Source organism: Ascaphus truei, chromosome 3 (assembly GCF_040206685.1).
Source record: "Ascaphus truei isolate aAscTru1 chromosome 3, aAscTru1.hap1, whole genome shotgun sequence".
In the NCBI taxonomy this organism is placed as follows: domain Eukaryota; kingdom Metazoa; phylum Chordata; class Amphibia; order Anura; family Ascaphidae; genus Ascaphus; species Ascaphus truei.
Genome location: NC_134485.1, coordinates 103,363,128 through 103,381,004, shown reverse-complemented (window position 1 = coordinate 103,381,004; position 17,877 = coordinate 103,363,128). Strand labels below are relative to the sequence as shown.

Here is a 17,877-nt window from a genome sequence, read left to right as displayed (position 1 = left end):
CACATTCTGCTATCTTCACTCCCACAAGCTAAATTAGCTAATTCTTTTTAGCATTTATTTAAGCAGAGCAGCCATATGGGTGCTGAAATAAAATTGTGTAAATATAAAATTAGACAAAACTACGAAATACAGATACAATATTTATATAGGAGCTTCCAATCTACAGCTTTAGTTCATTAAAGACAGACTGTCAAATTATGTATTGTTATGCTACCTCATACAGTGCCCTGTTTCTTTTAAAATCTACTTTGTGACATTATGACAGCCTGGTAAAGGTTTAGGATCAAATGGGAATGCCAATTGCTGCGAAGACAGACTCACTGAGGCAGCTGCTTGCAAACCTGAAAGCATCACAGGTAATTTAAGCCGACTCGCCTGTTACTATAATTTAAAATCAATAAATATTTCAGCATTTCTGGCCCGGCGTCCGTATTGGAGATGACTAGAGCAGAAGGTTGGGCGGTAGGATCGGCTGAGAGTGAGAGCGGATGTTTCAGCCAAGGCAGCGTTACATAATATTTAGTGATGCTCTGTAAAGGAAACTAATTTGCAGCCGTGAGTGTATTAAAAGGCGGCTGTCACAGAAATGTGTCATCAGCCGAACTCTTCATCCTCACACCGGCAGCTGGTACTATTCATCAGGGAGATTGCTTTTCAGACAAGTTAAAAGAAGAAGAAAAAAAAAGGACAAGAACATCAGAAAGAAAAAGACCTTCACAAGGAGGCATAGTTGATTTTCTGAGGGCAAAAAAATGACGGATAGAATGGAGGTTGTCCATTTTGGTTTCGCGTATTTTAGGTGTTTGCTAGTCTACGATGGGTACTAAGCAGGAATAGGTTGACCCAATAATTGCCAGAAGAACCTGTAGATCTTAGTGTTGCATGCCACCTGGCAGCAAGACGATTAAACAGCCTTATTTACCCTTTAACATATTTACTGGTATTGCCAAGCAATGCATTGAATGCCCCACAACTACTGACTGGGATTATAAAATGTTGGATTCCAGTTTCTGCTGAATTCATTTTTTTTTTACAATGCATATACTGTATGATATTTTGTAGGCCCCGTTCACCTCAGTGTATATTCATTGTAGGTTGGGATACCTTTTAGGGAACATGACAATTTTTCATAGATAAAACTAGTGTACAGAGCTTTCAAAAAATATATGAGTCTACAGTCACTCTTGAAGAAGAGACCTGTGAGGTTTTGAAAGCGGTGTATGAAGAACTCTCAGCGTGGTCCTACGTTGCATCAACACTTCTCCAGGACCAAATCGCTATTTTTAACTGCATTTAAAAAGAAACCACAACTCTGTAAAGAGCAAGCGTTCAATTATAATAAAGTATCTAATATTTGAATTTATTTATATTTAATTAAAAGCAAGAATCAATATTGTGTTTTAAATGTATTGCTTCTTCTGACGCTTTTGAACTAGGTTTAGGTGGGTACGCCGTAGGAATTGAGATACGCCTAACCAATGGTTGATATCATAGATATGAGCTCTGACAAACTAGATGGAGGATGGTACACTCCAGACAATAAAAATATGTTTCTATGCCGGTGGGTTAAAAAGCTTTTAATAAAAAAAAGGGGGGTACCTCTAGACAAAAGGATGTTAAAAGGAAAATAGTTTTAGCTGGTACTGCTGCCTTCGAAATAATAACAGTCCCCTGAAGTAAAACAGGAAATAGAGGCAGAGAAAGAATTGGCCTCATTTAATGACTCTCTCCTAGGAGATGAATAACAATTTGATGGACCAGGTAAACAGTGTGTTTAAAGCGAGTACGGGGCACCAGGGGCCATAATCACTTCCTATATGACTTACACCTTCACGGGGACCCAGCAGAACCTGCAAATCCGCTTGACATATGTATCTCTGCCATAAATCACCGCCGCCTCCTCCCAGTGCTGTGAAATATCAGTCTCCCCCCTCTCACCCCAGCATACCGCTGATCTGATTCCCGACGCCGCTGTGGAGATTTTCTAAATCCATTCCCTGCCTGCTCAAAGCATTTTCTCTTAACTCTGCCTGAATACAGAGCGGCCTCCTGCTCTCATTATGGGAGGAAAAAAAACGGCAACTATAGCTTATTCTGCGAGTAAATCGAAATAATTTGTTCCTGCTTGGCTGGATAATGGTGTAAACATCTCCCCCCTTCTCCTCCGCCCTCCCCTCTACCACCGCAATTGAGACGGCGAAGAGGAGTCTCACGGGAGAGCGGGAGAAACTTTGCTAAATTGAAAGCATGTCTGGAAACAGGTACGTGGCATTAGCTGGAATGAGCGATTTATCCGCTAGCATTAGGCTTTGTACTGTCTAGAGACTGGGGCATAGTGTAAGGTTCCAGCTCATACTTCGTGACAAAACCTTTTGCTACCAGTGACGCAACAATTTTCAGGCACCTGTAGCAGAGAAAGGGTTTAAAGGCCTCTGTAGCAGGGTCAGCCCTGTTACCGAGAGCTTAGGACTCTTCGGACAGCGAATAGTTAACTCCAACCTAAAGGAGACAGGAGCAATACCAAGCCACCTGGGCAGTCTGAAGTTTAGTTTTGCCTGGTCTGTAGACAGACACTAAGCCTGAGGTCCATACTATGATTTACTTGTTCTGAAGTACCTGCTGTAATGGACTATGTTTCTGCTGCTGCTGCTGCTGCTGCTGCTGCACTCCCTTTGCTGCTGCTGCACCTCCGCTGAAGGAAAAGCCTGTTCTTTGCTGATGAACTTTGGCTAAATAAAAGCCTACATTTGCTTCCCCAACGCAAGTCTACTGTCATAACTTCTGCGACAGTCCCCTTACAGGCACATTCACTCTTACATGTGGTAAAGAAATAAAGACATGAAATACCTGTTTTCTCACAGGGCTCCTTAACCCTATTGCTGTCATGAAGGGGCCGAAACACATTGCTCAGCAGTAAACTGCAGCCCACTCACAAATATTTTTTTATAGCAGAAAGTACATGTAGCACTAGGGAGGAAACACCCCCATGGGGTCTTCTGCTGCCTCGAAACGGAGGACGATGCACTACACATAACCGTCCCTTACCACTCTCTCCAACGTGAGCACAAATCCGCAATTCCAGCTTTCCCCCCTTTTTTAAGAAACAAAAACAAAACCTTATTCCAAAGTAGATGCTTCAGTCCCAGTCTGGGAGATCTGAGACTCCATAAAACAACATAACTGCCTTCCACACATTTCATAGTAAGCAGCAGTGCTTTCTTTCAGCATTTTAGTCATGTTTACTATAAACCTTCCAAGCCTGGACTGGAATTTGGTCTGAAAAATGAAAATGGAATATAATATTCTGTCATGAACCCATAATCATGTGTATCACAAGGACGTAATACTGTATACAGTAGCAGAACGCCGACAGGAGCAAACACATGAAAGTATTATGTTAATTAAACCAAACAAGATGTTGTAAAACAAGAGTGACAACGATCATCCTGCTGATCCGAGGTGGAATTACTTGGTAAATGGGGTTAATTGATTTGACATGCACTTCAAGGGTCCATGCAGTTATGCAAGGAGCCAGCTGGCTCTATAAAGAACGCACTGTAAGGGCGAGATGGATGCTTTGCGCATGCTGAGGGTAAAGGGCAAAGCAGCAAACATGAGAGAACTTTGCATCCTCACTTTTTGTTCTTTCGTTTGTGATACTTGGTCACCATGTCCTGGAGACTGAAAACATGGAGATAAAACAAAAACATGAGAAAACATAAAAAGAAAGGGAAAATAATTGGGATAAAGATATGGTGGAAATGTGTTGCACATGAAAAGGTGAACCTGTACAAACTCCTACTTGTTAATAAGGTCCTCGTTGTCATCACTCTCCATCTCATCCTCAATGGCAGCCTGTAGGTCCCCGATTCGCTTGAAGGCCAGTTTCAGGTCTGATTGCAAGCTCTGATTAGCTGCTTCCAAGCTCTCCAGGTCCATCTCCTGCAGAAAGGTAAATCACCATGGAATTGCATCATGCACAGCAGCTGCATCTGGCACATTGGTATACACAGACAGCATGGATACATATAGAACATCCTGACCCTCATAGCATGGCACACTCCATTCCCTGGAACACAAGACATACAGACAGAATCTTGCTTCTGAGAATACAGTACACATCTCTTGTCTTTGCAGTACAAAAGACAAATACTAGTGTGACGGATTTTTCTCTCTCTCAAAGTATATTGACATTTTATAAAGGGGAGAGGGATACAAACGGAAAACGGGAGCGGGAAGGGACAGAATGAACATTTCCACAAAGATATGTGTGTCCTACAAGGATAGGATTTATATACATAGAGTTTATTAACTACGTATCATACACACCATGTGTTCCATCCACCATACCCAAATGTCCTTTCAGTTGACTAACCGAGAACCAGACACATATGTATGTACGTACACATACACACACACACACACACACACACATATATATATAAATATATACACACATACATATATATACACACACACACACACACACACACACACACACACACACACACACACACACGTATCCTTCCCTCAAATCCTCATCTCAGTGCCACAAAGTGGAGAGAAAGTGGCAATGAGTCTTCAGGAAGATGTATAGTGACACTTGCACTGGTAGGTTTAACCATACTATGAAAGCTTGAACAATATACATGGCTAAAGTGGGAAAGGTAATTGCCAACCTGCAAATGAAGCTGGCATGGCAAGTAACGCCTCAATCCCTCAAATATTGTTACATAACGAAAAGCAATGGCCCTCATTCTCCAGAGGCTGGAATGTCCCTGGGCTTGACAGCTTTCAGGAAGAAGACATGAAGGCAGAAGGTGCTAAGAGTCCCGGAGGTTAAACAAAAGCTGTCATTCAAACCTAAACCTGGCTACCTACAACTGCCGGACACTCCCCAGTGAAGCAGCACTGCAAGAACTGGAAGACGAACTTGAAAATATTAAATGGGTTATTGTTGGCCTTTGTGAAGTTAGAATAAAAGATGAAGGCCTCATTTAGCTCAAAAGCGGACACCTATTCTATTACAGAGGTACAGATAATGGAAGAATCAGTGGAGTAGGCTTCATCATTAACAAGAGATGGAAAAACAACATAGTGGGAGTATGAAAGCTCATCAGATAGAGCAGCCTGAATCGTCGTTCAGTTGACAAAGAGATACAGGCTTCAAATAATTCAAGTGTATGCTCCAACATCTAGTTATGCAGACAAGGAAGTGGAAGACTTCTACCATGAAATCAACCAATTTAACAACAAAGAAAACGGTTACCTCAAGATCGTATTGGAGATATCAATGCAAAGATCGGTGCCCATCAGAAAGACTAAGCATCGGTTGGTAATATTGGTTACGGTAGTAGATATGAATGTTGGGACCGATTGGTAGAATTTGCAGAATGTGAAAACTTCTACATGATGAATTCATTCTTCAATAATTAAGTACAAATAGCCAAGTTAGTCCAGTTGCGATAGTGTAGCGTAAATGAGTACTTCAGTATTAGAGGTGATACCTTTTTTTTATTTGGACTTTATCAATTGTTAGTCCAAATAAAAAAAGGTATAACCCAAAACTGAAGTACTCATTCTTCAAAAGGAATCCAAATAGAAAATGGCCATGGAATGGACCCAAAGGAGTAAAGAATCCGTGAGTGAAGACTGCACAGTCCTTGACCGCTTTGATACAAAGAGTGTTCACTGATTGGTTCGCCACAGATTGCATTTGAATGCAAAGTCGGAAAGAAGAAAACGGAATAAAAAGAAAACAAAAACAAATCAACATCAACAACCTCAAGAAAAACAGCAGAGAATTTCAACCTGAATTGAAAAATCGCTGCAGCTTGCTCAAAATGCATGGGGACACTTTAACAAATGATTATGAAGAATTTATGAGATTGTAGTTGAAAGTGTACAAGAGGAATAGCTAAATTAATATCTGCTGAGACAAAATCATTAATGCGGAGACAAGAAATGAAGCAATCCTAAGACGGAAATCATTGCACTCAAAAAAGACGATGGATCAACAATAAAAGACTGTGCACTTGTCATAAAGAGAGTAGAGAAATTCTACATGAAATTGTTCATGAACACAGATAACACAGGGCATTATCCAGCAGAAGATGTGAGAAGATGTGAGATGTGAGAAGAAACCACCAACCATGCGTCCTTCCAGAAGTGGCTAAAGCAATAAAATTCAGGAAGAATGGGATTGCTCCTGGGGAAGATGGACTTACAACTGAAATCTTGTTGGATGTTGGGGAAGAAGTAGAAAAAATCCTTGCAAAACTCTTTACATGCTGCTTGAACAGAACAATTCCAGAGGAATGGAGTAATGCCATAGTTATCCTCATCCACAAGAAAGGAGACAAAGAAGACCTCAAGAACTAAAGACCAATCAGTCTACTTCCAATCACTTACAAGACTTTCATGAAGATACTCGCTAATAGGCTAAAACAGACCCTGGACTTTTCCCAGCCTAGAGAGCAAGCAGGATTTCTCAGTGGGTACAACACAATGGAACCCATCCAAATCATACAATAAGTGATTTCCTGAAGTAATAAATACGATCTACCACTCGGTTTAGGATTCGTAGATTACGAAAAGCATTTGATTCCGTCTACACATCAGCGGTTCTAGATGCATTAAAAAAATAAAAATGTTGAAGAAGCATGCATTGATATTATAAAGAATATTTACGAGAATGCCACATAAACCATTTGATTACATGAAGTTACAAGAGCGATAAGGATCAGCGAGGGAGTGTGACCCAAAGACACCATGTCACCAAAGCTTTTCACTGCAACACTTGAAGAATTGTTCAAGACATTAGATTTGTAAAAAAATAAAATAAAAATAATGAATATTTGTGTCACCTACGATTCAAAGCACCAAATTGGAGAACTAGTCCAAGTAAGAAGGGATGTGGTCCTCCGTATGAATCTCAGCAAGACCAAAGTGATGTTCAACAAATGTGTAAAGTCTGCAAAGATTTTAATATATGGAATAGAACTAGAAGAAGTCGAAGACTATCTCTACCTTGGCCGGCAAATAGCAATGGGTGGGAACCTTATGAATGAAATCAATAGGAGAATGAAGATGTGATGGAGCATATTTGGAAGAAACAAGACAATATTTCAAGGGAACCTTCCACTGTGCCTCAAGAAGAAAGTTTTCAACCACTATATGGATGTTAAAATTGGACCCTGAATGTGAAGAAAGAATTCAGAAGCTTCAGACCACGTAAAAAAAAAGTATGGAGAGATGTATGCTGGGTATTACCCTACAGACAGGAAAAATAATACATTTTGTTCGAAAACCAAAGTTGGTGAGATCATCACAAGAGTGAAGAAATTAAAATGGCAGTGGGCCAGATATATTGTAAGACGAAATGACCATCGGACAAAGATGATACTCAATTGGATTCCAAGGGAGATTAAAAGACCAAGACGGTGATCAAAAGTAAGATGGGAGGATGAAATCAGAAAATGTGTTAGCGCAACATGGATAAGAAAGGCTTGCAACTGGAAGATCATTGGGGAGGCGTCTTCATCCAGCAGTGGATTGACAAGGGCTGAAAATGATATAACAGGGTTTAGCGATTACCTGTGGATCCAAGGGTCCCAACCCCTATAGAAAAATTTGGTAGTATATCGTAGAAATGCAGAAAGTTTTTCCACTAAAATAATTTATTTAGTCTTTTATTGATATGACTTATGTGCAGCAGATTGTTTTTTGTTCCAAGAGGCAGCAATGCATCACGCTTAGGTGAAAATATGCGAGATAAGCTTCCACTGATGTTGATTGCCCCCTTCAATTGGTTTCGCTAATACCATGACAGTCGGATCCAAAGGTATGTTGACTGCAAGTGTTTCTTAAACTAAAGTCTGTGCTATCTTACAAAATCTAGCTATTTTAGGGTAGTACCACCACATATGAGCCATGTACCCAATCCTCCGACAACCCCTCCAGCATTGATCTGCACAACCCAGATAATATTTTACTTAAGTCTTTTGGGTGTTAAATACCATCCAAATATATATTTAGATATGTTTTCTTTTATTGCTGTACACATGAAGGTCTTTGAGACATTGTCCCATATGTCACTCCAGTCATCTGCAAACATTTGTGTTCATGTCTCTTTCTCTCAATTCAGCACATACCTGTGTGCTGGTGAATTACCAATTAGGACTAGTTACTGATATAAGGCCTTTTTGATAGGACCTAGATCTTCACATATTTTCAAATTGCGTGTACCTAGAAAAGTCACCCTTAAGTAATAAATGGGTAGTGAAATGCTTACGTTGTAAATGTCTAAATACCATGGAATTCCCAAGCTTATAGATATCAAACAGAAATAGAGGGGTAGAGTCTAATATTTTCCCATTTGTAATATATTGTTCCTTATTCTTGCGCCTCTCCAGGTTTTGTCAGATACAAAGTGCTGACCTGGTTTGAAACGTGGGTTCCCAAATAAAGGAAGTTTAGAGGTGGATGACAATAGACTGTATTGAAATTTTGCTGCACGCCAGATTTTGAGAGTAATACAGGTCTTTCCCAATCTTTATTTTTCCATAGGTCTGGTAGCGAAATAGTGTTGGTCAGCCAGGACTCTGTTTCTAGCCATTGGTGGAGATCTGGATCTGAATGCCAAAACATGACTTGTTTTAACTGAGTGGCCTTATAGTTTTTAAGGTCTAGTACTGCCAGGATCCTTACCTGATTTGGGTATCAGTACAGCTCTCATAATCCTTGGTGTGTTATGTTGCCAAATAAATGTAAAAAATGTATTCTGTAAGTCTTTCAGAACTGCAAGAGGTTCTTTTATCAGTAAGGTCGGGAAATAATACAAAATTATGAATGTTCATCTTTAATGAATTAATGCATCCTGGCCATGATATCTACAAGTTATTCCATAAAATCAGATATTTCTTTATTTGAGAGATTCCATTGGTATAGTTATGTTCATATAGCGTTTGGTAAGAGCTAATTAGATTAATTCCCAGATAGCTAATACCCGCATTCTTCCATTTGTAATTACAGTTTATCTCAAGCAGTTTAGCTTCATGTTTTGGAAGTGTTAAATTTAAGGCCTCTGATTTGTCTGTATTGCTTTTGTAACATGATAATCAACCAAATTCCAAAAACGTAAATTGCAAGTTTGGGAGGGAGCTCAGTTTTTTTTTTTTTTAAAGTGTTAAAATGTCATCTGCAAATAAAGATATTTTGTGTGTGTCGTTACCAATATTTATGCATTGTATATTGTTTTGCCTTATATTGCTTGTCAGAGGTTCAATTGCGATAGCAAATACCAAAGGCGAGAGTGGGCAGCCTTGTCTGGTTCTGTTGGAAATATTAATGATCTAATTTTCACCTGCTAGAAGTTTTAATGTGGCTATTGGTCATTTATATAAGGCTTGGACACCCTATAAGGTACAAATTTCCATTTTATCCTGTCAAATGCTTTTTTTCAGCATCGAGGCTCAAAAAGCATTGCCTTTACCTTATTTTTCTGTACCTATTCAATTATATTCATCATTTTCCGAAATGTTGTTTAAGGCCTGTTTTTCATTGAGGAAGCCGACTTTGTCCAGGTATATCACTTTGGGGAGTATTTTTTTTAAGCTGGTCGCTAATAATTTGCTCAGTATATTTCTTGAGATTAAGGGAAGATATATACTGTAGGACTATACTGTAGTTCTCCCATCTCATTGGGTCTTTGCCTTTTTATGATACTTGCTTTTAACTAATATCTTAGTTAAAAAAACAAAAAACAATATACAGTACATTGAACTCACGCTCGGGCCAATATATTTATATATATTTTGAAATATAACATTTAATAGCCCATCTGGGCCTGGGGCTTTTGATCTTTTAAGTGATTTAATTACCTCCCTCAGTTCAATGTCTGTCATTTCAGAATTGAGAGAATCTAGATCGCCTTCCCTCTGTGAACAGCGATTGTATTTTTGCAAATATTCCGATATCCTTGAGGTTAAGTTTAAATTTGGTCAGGATGTGGATTCCAAATTATATAGTTTAGAATACTAGTTGCAGAATACTATGGTTATTAAGCTAGAGTTATGAATAATCTCATAATTATTAAATTTAATTGCAGATATTTAGTCCTAGTTTTGATTCCTTTCGATTTATTGGCTAAAACTTTGTCTACATTATTGCCCTTCTCATAAAAGAGCTGTTTAATCCACTTTCAAGCCTTTCCAATCTGTTCTATTTGTACATTCTTTAGATAATTACATACTAGTTGAAGCCTCTTGTACCTGCATAGCTTTTTTTTTAATGGGTTCTTTTTATGCAATTGTTCACATTTCTGTATTTCTTTGTTTAAGTCTTCTGTAATTCATCTTACTTTTTATGTGCAGCTATTGAAATAAACGTCCCTCTAATAGAGACTTTCTGGGCTTCCTATAGAGATGAGGAAACACTACCTTTTTTTATTTTAAAATATTCTTCCAGACCTTAATTCAATTTCTTATCTAGTTCTGGAAAGTTCAACAAAGAGTAATTCAGACGCCGGCTATATTGTCTAGGATTTATCTGTTGAATTTGAAATATTGAACAATTGTGGTGACCATACCGCTCAGCCTAAAACTTAAGTAGCTGTAAAGTATACATAACAGGGTGCAATAGGAAAAAACTGTAGTATTTTAACAAGGTAGGTTCCTAGCGGAACCTGAAATGATCCTATATGTACAGTAGCACTCACTGTGGAAAAAAAAGGAGGTGGACTGAGTCCGTGAGATTCACGATATCTCCACAAGGGGGTCAATAGACCAGAGGCTAACCATATATTGACATACAGCTCAACCCCGTTATAGCGCGATCCGCTACAAAACGCGAATCCGCTTCTAACGCGGTCTGAGCATGGCTCCCGATTTGAAAACCTCCATTTTGCCGCACGAGGACTTACGGCATCAAGATCTCTCTCCTCACTTCATAGGGCTGTGTTCACGTGTTCTCCTCGCTTTCCAGCTGTCCACGTGCTCTCCTCGCTCTTCTCTCGGCAGTCGTGTGCTGTCGTGTGCGGCATAAATTATTATATATTTGTTTAACATTCAATTCAATGCTTTATTGACTTACGGACACATACACACACACCATGTGGGAATTGAACATTAATTCATTTTGTATAATACACATGCAGGAATCTAACTCAGGACCGTCCATATACTGATACCAATGCCTTATCTCTTACCTCTACACCATAGGCTTGGTGTGACAAGACATACCCTATAGAGTAAGTGTAGAGGTAAGAGGTAAGGCATTGGTATCAGTATATGGAAGGTCCTGAGTTCGATCCCTGCATGTGTATTATACAAAATGTATTAATGGTCAATTCCCACATGGTGTGTGTATGTGTCCGGTAGTCAATAAAGCATTGAATTGAATGTTTAAAAAAAAAAATTACGCCGCACACAAGAGCTGACAGCTGCAGAGACAAGAGCACGTGGACACAGCCCTATGAAGTGAGGAGAGAGAGGAGAGAGCCGACATCTGCAATGAGGAGAGAGATCTAGATGTCTGTGAAATTTTAACACGATCCCGGTTATATCGCGGTCTCTGGGTTGTGGACCGCGTTATAACGGGGTTCAGCTGTATATAAGATATGTCCACATAGGACTAAAAGTTCAAAAAATAATAAAATGTTAATAATAATATATTTAGAAACAAGTGAACATATAATATACAGTGTAATTAAAAATCCTCATAAGAGGCCGACGCCTAGGTGTGTATATCACCGTGGTGACGTCATCAATCCCCAACGCGCATTTCACGTGACACTGATGAAGCGTGCCATGCCAAGCGAAACGCGCATTGGGGATTGATGACATCATGACGGTGATGTCCTGAAGCGAGGCATCGCCATCTTGGTGCAGCAGCAGCAGACTCCTAGACGCTTGTATCGCTTTTTTGGCTCATTATGCCTTTACTCTATATGATAAACCTATTACACGCCATGTATAGTTACATTACATGATCCAGCTTTGGGTTATAGCTCCTCATTTCTATCATGAACTATTGTATTAGCTTTATTCAGCCCATCCATACAACTACTATGTATACTATACCTAGGTCTATGTGTTCCATCATCCACGTATAGAGACCACGCTATTATAGTCTATCATTTGCACATACACTAATGCATTAGATCCCACACAGCTACAGTATCCTCACATACTGATTTGTTTGATATTCAGTTGTGCTAATATCTGTATTGCTGTTACGGTGATTGTCCATGTTGGATATGAGAGATATTCATTGTGGTTATATGCACATTATTTGCTCATATTGTGTTAGCATGTGTGGTCTTACTGTGGATAAATGCATTCATTACTACACGACCTTCCAGTGTGGTTTGTATATATATACAGCTCAACCCCGTTATAACGCGATCCATAACAACGCAAATCCGCTTATGGCTCCCAATTTTCATATTTATGAATACTTTACAACACGATTATTGGTATCTTAAATACTTTATTGTACAATACATACAATTGTACATTATTTCTAACGCGATCCACTTATAATGCGATATGATTCTTTGGACCCCAAGCACAGCGTTATGAGGGGGTTGAGCTGTATATATATATATATATATATATATATATATATATATATATATATATATATAAATAAAACACACAGAAGACTAAGACAATCCCCAATAATAGCACTCTAAATATACCACAAAATAACTAATCAAATGAGGAAAAAAGGCTTGAACCCAAAGTCAAAGTAGAAAAATGGAAATGATTTTAATAACGAGCAATAGGACTCACTAACATTAAAAACATAATCACACTACAGGCAGCATAACAAATATAATAAGACTGACTTGAAAAAGTAAATACAACAATAAGAGAAATATCACTGAAAATTGAACTAAAAAGCAAAAAAATGTAGCAGACAAAATTATATTAAACCTAACAACTATATAAGGTGATACAAATAAGCTAAATAGTACAGATACCCCCTAGAGGTCCTAGCTACTAGACATATGGCTAAACCTAAGGCAAAAGAAAAAATATGAGATGAATAAACTTATATATACAAAAGTACACATAAGGAAAAATCTTAAACCAAGGGGGAGACACAGGGGAAAATAAGATAGTAAAAATACTGAAACCCTGTACAGCAATAACAAAAAATATACCAAAAAACATGAGTGCAAAAATGCCTGTGAACTTACAAAAAGCAAGGCACTAAATGAGAGGCAAGATAAGAGGTGTATACCTCTCTAGGCTATATATAATGTAAATAAAAGCCAGTGCCATATACTAAATTAAGCATACATATGCAGTGGTCGACAAATCACCAACAAATCTACTCGCCCAACAAAAAAATCTACTCGCCACCTAGTACCAAACGTGTGATGCCTGGGCCAATAGTAGCTCGCCACGATGTTAAATCCACTCGCCCGGGGCGTGCAAATGTATAGGTTTGTCGAACACTGTACATATGTATGAATCCTACAGGAAGGAGAGACTCTGAACAGCAGAGAAAGTGATACTCAGCTGACAATACTGTAAATGCGTACGAGTCAGCACAAAGGAAACATATTGCAGCATATGTAGAAATAGTTCATGAAGTCCACAGGAATAGCACCATGTTATTCAAGTCACGCTGAAGAAATCAATAGTAGCTGCCAATGGTGAACACTCTACGCGTTTCGCCTGTGGAGGGCTTCATCCCGGAGTGATTCCCAAATATTTTTTATTTTTTGTTATTGCTGTACAGGGTTTGAGTATTTTTACTATCTTATTTTCCCCTGTGTCTCCCCCTTGGTTTAAGATTTTTCCTTATGTGTACTTTTGTATACAGTATATAAGTTTATTCATTTCATATTTTTTCTTTTGCATTAGGTTTAGCCATATGTCTAGTAGCTAGGACCTCTAGGGGGTATCTGTACTATTTAGCTTATTTGTATCACCTTATATAGTTGTTAGGTTTAATAAAATTTTGTCTGATACATTTTTTTGCTTTTTAGTTCAATTTTCAGTGATATTTTTCTTATTATTGTTATATTTACTTTTTCAAGTCAGTCTTATTATATTTGTTATGCTGCCTCTAGTGTGTTTATGTTTTTAATGTTAGTGAGTCCTATTGCTCGTTATTAAAATCTTTTCCATTTTTCTACTTTGATTTTGGGTCCAAGCCTTTTTTCCTCATTTGATTAGTTATTTTGTGGTATATTTAGAGTTCTATTATTGGGGAGTGTCTTAGTCTTCTGTGTGTTTTATATTATCTTTATCCCCCAGCACCACCAGTGTCCCTTAGTTATTTTATTATAGACTATCTTGCTTATTTTTATCAAGATATCCTGATTGATTTTTGGGTCTGGTTCAGCCACTAGTGTACATATAGTGTGAGCAACAACCTTTTTGTGTGTGTCTGATAGATATAGATATATATATATATATATATATAAAATGATCCTACTAAGATATTCAACTAGTAGGCTCTGATATATGGATGTGTATATATTACGTAGGACAATTCAGTCTATGAGTTACCTATTGCGCTGCTGCGCCTCTTAGAAGTGTTGGTGTGTTTCTATACATTATATCTCTTTACCTCCCACCTTTATTATATATACACTTTATTCGATGGCCTTACTAAATGGAATAGAGGTATATGCTATATTCCATCAATTATACACACCTAGGTGTCGGCCTCTTACGAGGATTTTTAATTACACTGTGTATTATATGTTCACTTGTTTATAAATATATTATTATTAAAATCTTATTATTTTTTGACCTTTTAGTCCTATGTAGACATATATCTTATATATGTTAATATATGGTCAGCCTCTGGTCTACTGACCCCCTTGTTGAGATATCTTGAATCTCACAGACTATCAGTCCACCTACCTTTTTTCCACAGTGAGTGCTACATATAGGATCTTTTCAGGTTCCACTAGCAACCTACCTTGTTAAAATGAATTTTAAATATTATAAGAATGGGTGCATGATCCGACCAGGTAATGGATCGCATTGAGGTCAGGTTAATGTAGCCATGTTTTCAGGGCTTTGGACAGTGTGGTCTATTCTCGAGTAGTACTCATGTGGAAGAGAATAAAATGATTTTTGTTCAGTGCCCTCCAGGAATCTATCAAAGGAAATTCTTTTATCACGCTCCAGATAACTTTAGCCGATTTTACTAATGAGTGTGTGTGTCTGGTTTCCTACTTTGGACTGGTCTATTTCTTGGTCTTGAACCTCATTAAAACTGCCTTCTAAAATAATAGAGTTTAGTGGGAAAACAGAGATTATTTCAGTTATTTCTTTGAAGAATTCCTATTGCAGCTCATGAGGAGCATGACCATTCCCCAGTATTGATCCTACTATAAGTCCATGTATTATTATATATCTTCCTTTTGCATTTTTGGTCACTTTTTGAACCTGGAGAGGAACATTTAACTGAAGCAAAATTGCTACCCTTCGATTTATTGCTATCGCATGATGAATAATAGACATTAGGGTATTCTTTCTGAGATGTGTTAGAGGGGTTTTGCTCATTAAAATTTGATTCTTGGATTAATATACAGTAATATCTCCCTCCAAGTTCTTGAATTCTTTCATGGCTAGCTTCCACTTGTGTATAGTGTTGAGGCCTTTTACATTCAGATAAATTCATTTTAATTGTGATTGATCAGCCATTACTATTCAATTTAGAGAGATGAGAATATACACGAACATAACAAGCTAATGAGATTTGGGTCATCATTATAATCAACCCATAATTGATCAAAAGGAGATTACTTATAGACCCATTTCTTTTCCCATTTTCAGCGAGGGGACTTTGTGAGACTTCATTATAGGAACAATGCTTGATATTCTAAAAGAGACCTTCATGTCTTTTCCTTTATTTTCCACTAACAGAAGCCGAGTCATTTCGTTCTTGAGGCAATACAAACAGAGACGAATGTAACTAACCAAAATACCTTTGATCTTATTTTTCACAGGATTAGTTTCTCTAATAAGGTTATAAATTAATAACACATTGGCGTGTATCCTTATGTGGGGAACTGGAAAAAATGTGGAAAAATAACACAAATTTGGGGCGGGGATAGACAAAGTGTTATGATGCATAGTAGAAAAAGTAAGTACCAGTATAGAGAAAGCCTTTCACACTAAGGGCTTGCTGCACTTGGGAGGGGAATACCAACCCCAGGCTAAGGGTCTGACGGGTAATGGGGAGGATATTTAGGACACATGAGGGTGGCAATGTGGGAGGGAGACTAGGAAAAATAGGGGTAGGTAGATTGGAGGCCTAGAGATGCAGGAGAGGGATAAAAGAGATGACCGGTGAGGAGTTTAGGGGACTCGGACTCACTTGTGCCGATTATACTGTAAAATAACATACATTCTTCTTATGACCTCTATACAAATTATACACAACAACAGCTGTCATCCCAAAGCATTGCTAAAAGGTATACCAAAGGGACAATTCCTTCGTTTGAGAAGCACACAAAAATAGGAGCGCCTATTTGTGTGTTTTGTGACTGATTATACACCGCTAATCACGGGAGATTGGGAGCGGCAGGGAAGAGCAGGATTCTACCCGAGAAATAAGGGAGAAATCTAGAGAGACAGCGCGCACAGTACTTCATTTATCTAACCCTTCGTTTGAGAAGGAATTGTTCCAGCAATGAGACTTTTCTGGAGCAATCCCGTGAGCTTTTCAATAGATTTATCTTGAGAGGATACACAGCGGTTGATCTTGAGAGAGCATTTCAGGAAGTTCAACACATAGATAGAGAAAGTTTATTGAAAAGGAAAAGAAAGGCTAAAAACGAGATGGGTCTTCCTCTATTTGTAACACAATTTAGTACTCAGTCGGAGGAAATAAAAACTATTGTTAGAAAACATTGGAAGATCTTACAGCTCGACCCCATGATTAACCCATTGGTTGCTAAGGGACCAAGATTTGTCTTTAGTAAGGCTAAGACATTGGCCAACTATTTGTTGCCTAGCATGTTTGACCAAGAGAAAATCAACTTGGTCATAGACCTAAAGGTACTTTCCGATGTGGTCATTGTGTTACCTGCACCACTATGCAAACATCTACTAGATTTGTGTCCACATTCACAGGTAAGAGTTATGGTATTAATCCTTTATCAACTGTAACACTCGATTTGTCATATACCTCCTTACCTGTGGCTGTGGCAAGCAATACGTAGGACCTACTATATGCCTCCTTAAACAAAGAATACAGGAACACCTTAGACTCATTAGAAAGGGGGACCTCAATCACCCTGTTTCAAAACACGCTACAATGTGTCCAAAAGGTCATGCAAGTTTGTTTACCTTCAAAGGTATTGAACATGAGTTCAATTGGATAGAAGAGAAATGCACTGGATTTTCACCCTATGCACACGAGTCCCATTAGGCTTAAATACAGACTGGGACCGTAGCAATTTCTTATGATTCTCCATTTCCTGATGTTCATTCCTCTTGGTTTCTTTCCCCTCCCCTCTCCTTTCCCCGTCCCCTCTCCTCCTTTTCTACCCACCCTTCCCCTTTCCGCTCTCCTTCCCCCCACTTTTCTTTCCCTCTTTCCTCCCTATTCCCCTTTTTTTCCCCCTCCCCCCTCCTTTGCCATTATGCTCCCTACCCCCTCTCTTTGTTTCCTTTTCTTTCTTTCCCCATTTGTTGTGATACACCTTCTGCATTATTTGATTGATCTGCCCTAATAATATATAGTCTGTATTTACAATTTATAATTGATATGATCATAGTTTGCCATATCATGGATTTGACTGTTTTATGGGTATTTCAATCAAATGCAATTTTCCTTATAAGTGTAAATTGGTGTAGTGTGATGGTGTACATATGAACATATACATTTAATGATCTA

General features: G+C 38.4%; 1 protein-coding gene and 1 long non-coding RNA gene across 20 annotated transcripts in view; one reads left to right on the top strand and one right to left on the bottom strand.

The window, feature by feature from the left end:
• The window catches only part of MYO18A (myosin XVIIIA), a 207,796-nt gene that overhangs the window by 21,809 nt on the left and 168,110 nt on the right, over positions 1 to 17,877 (bottom strand). For 17 of the 19 annotated variants that reach the window (XM_075594641.1, XM_075594644.1, XM_075594629.1 and 14 more), the window contains 2 exons: positions 3,803 to 3,942; positions 3,637 to 3,681 (listed from right to left, as the gene is read on the bottom strand). In XM_075594641.1, the coding sequence (XP_075450756.1) occupies positions 3,637 to 3,681; positions 3,803 to 3,942 (185 nt within the window). The remainder of the gene's footprint in view (positions 1 to 3,636; positions 3,682 to 3,802; positions 3,943 to 17,877) is intronic. The other 2 variants (XM_075594630.1, XM_075594645.1) reach the window with 1 other exon arrangement.
• Positions 1,812 to 9,697, top strand: LOC142491693 (uncharacterized). Its single transcript, XR_012800455.1, has 3 exons — positions 1,812 to 2,261; positions 7,736 to 7,843; positions 8,569 to 9,697. It is a non-coding gene; the product is annotated as an uncharacterized LOC142491693 (long non-coding RNA).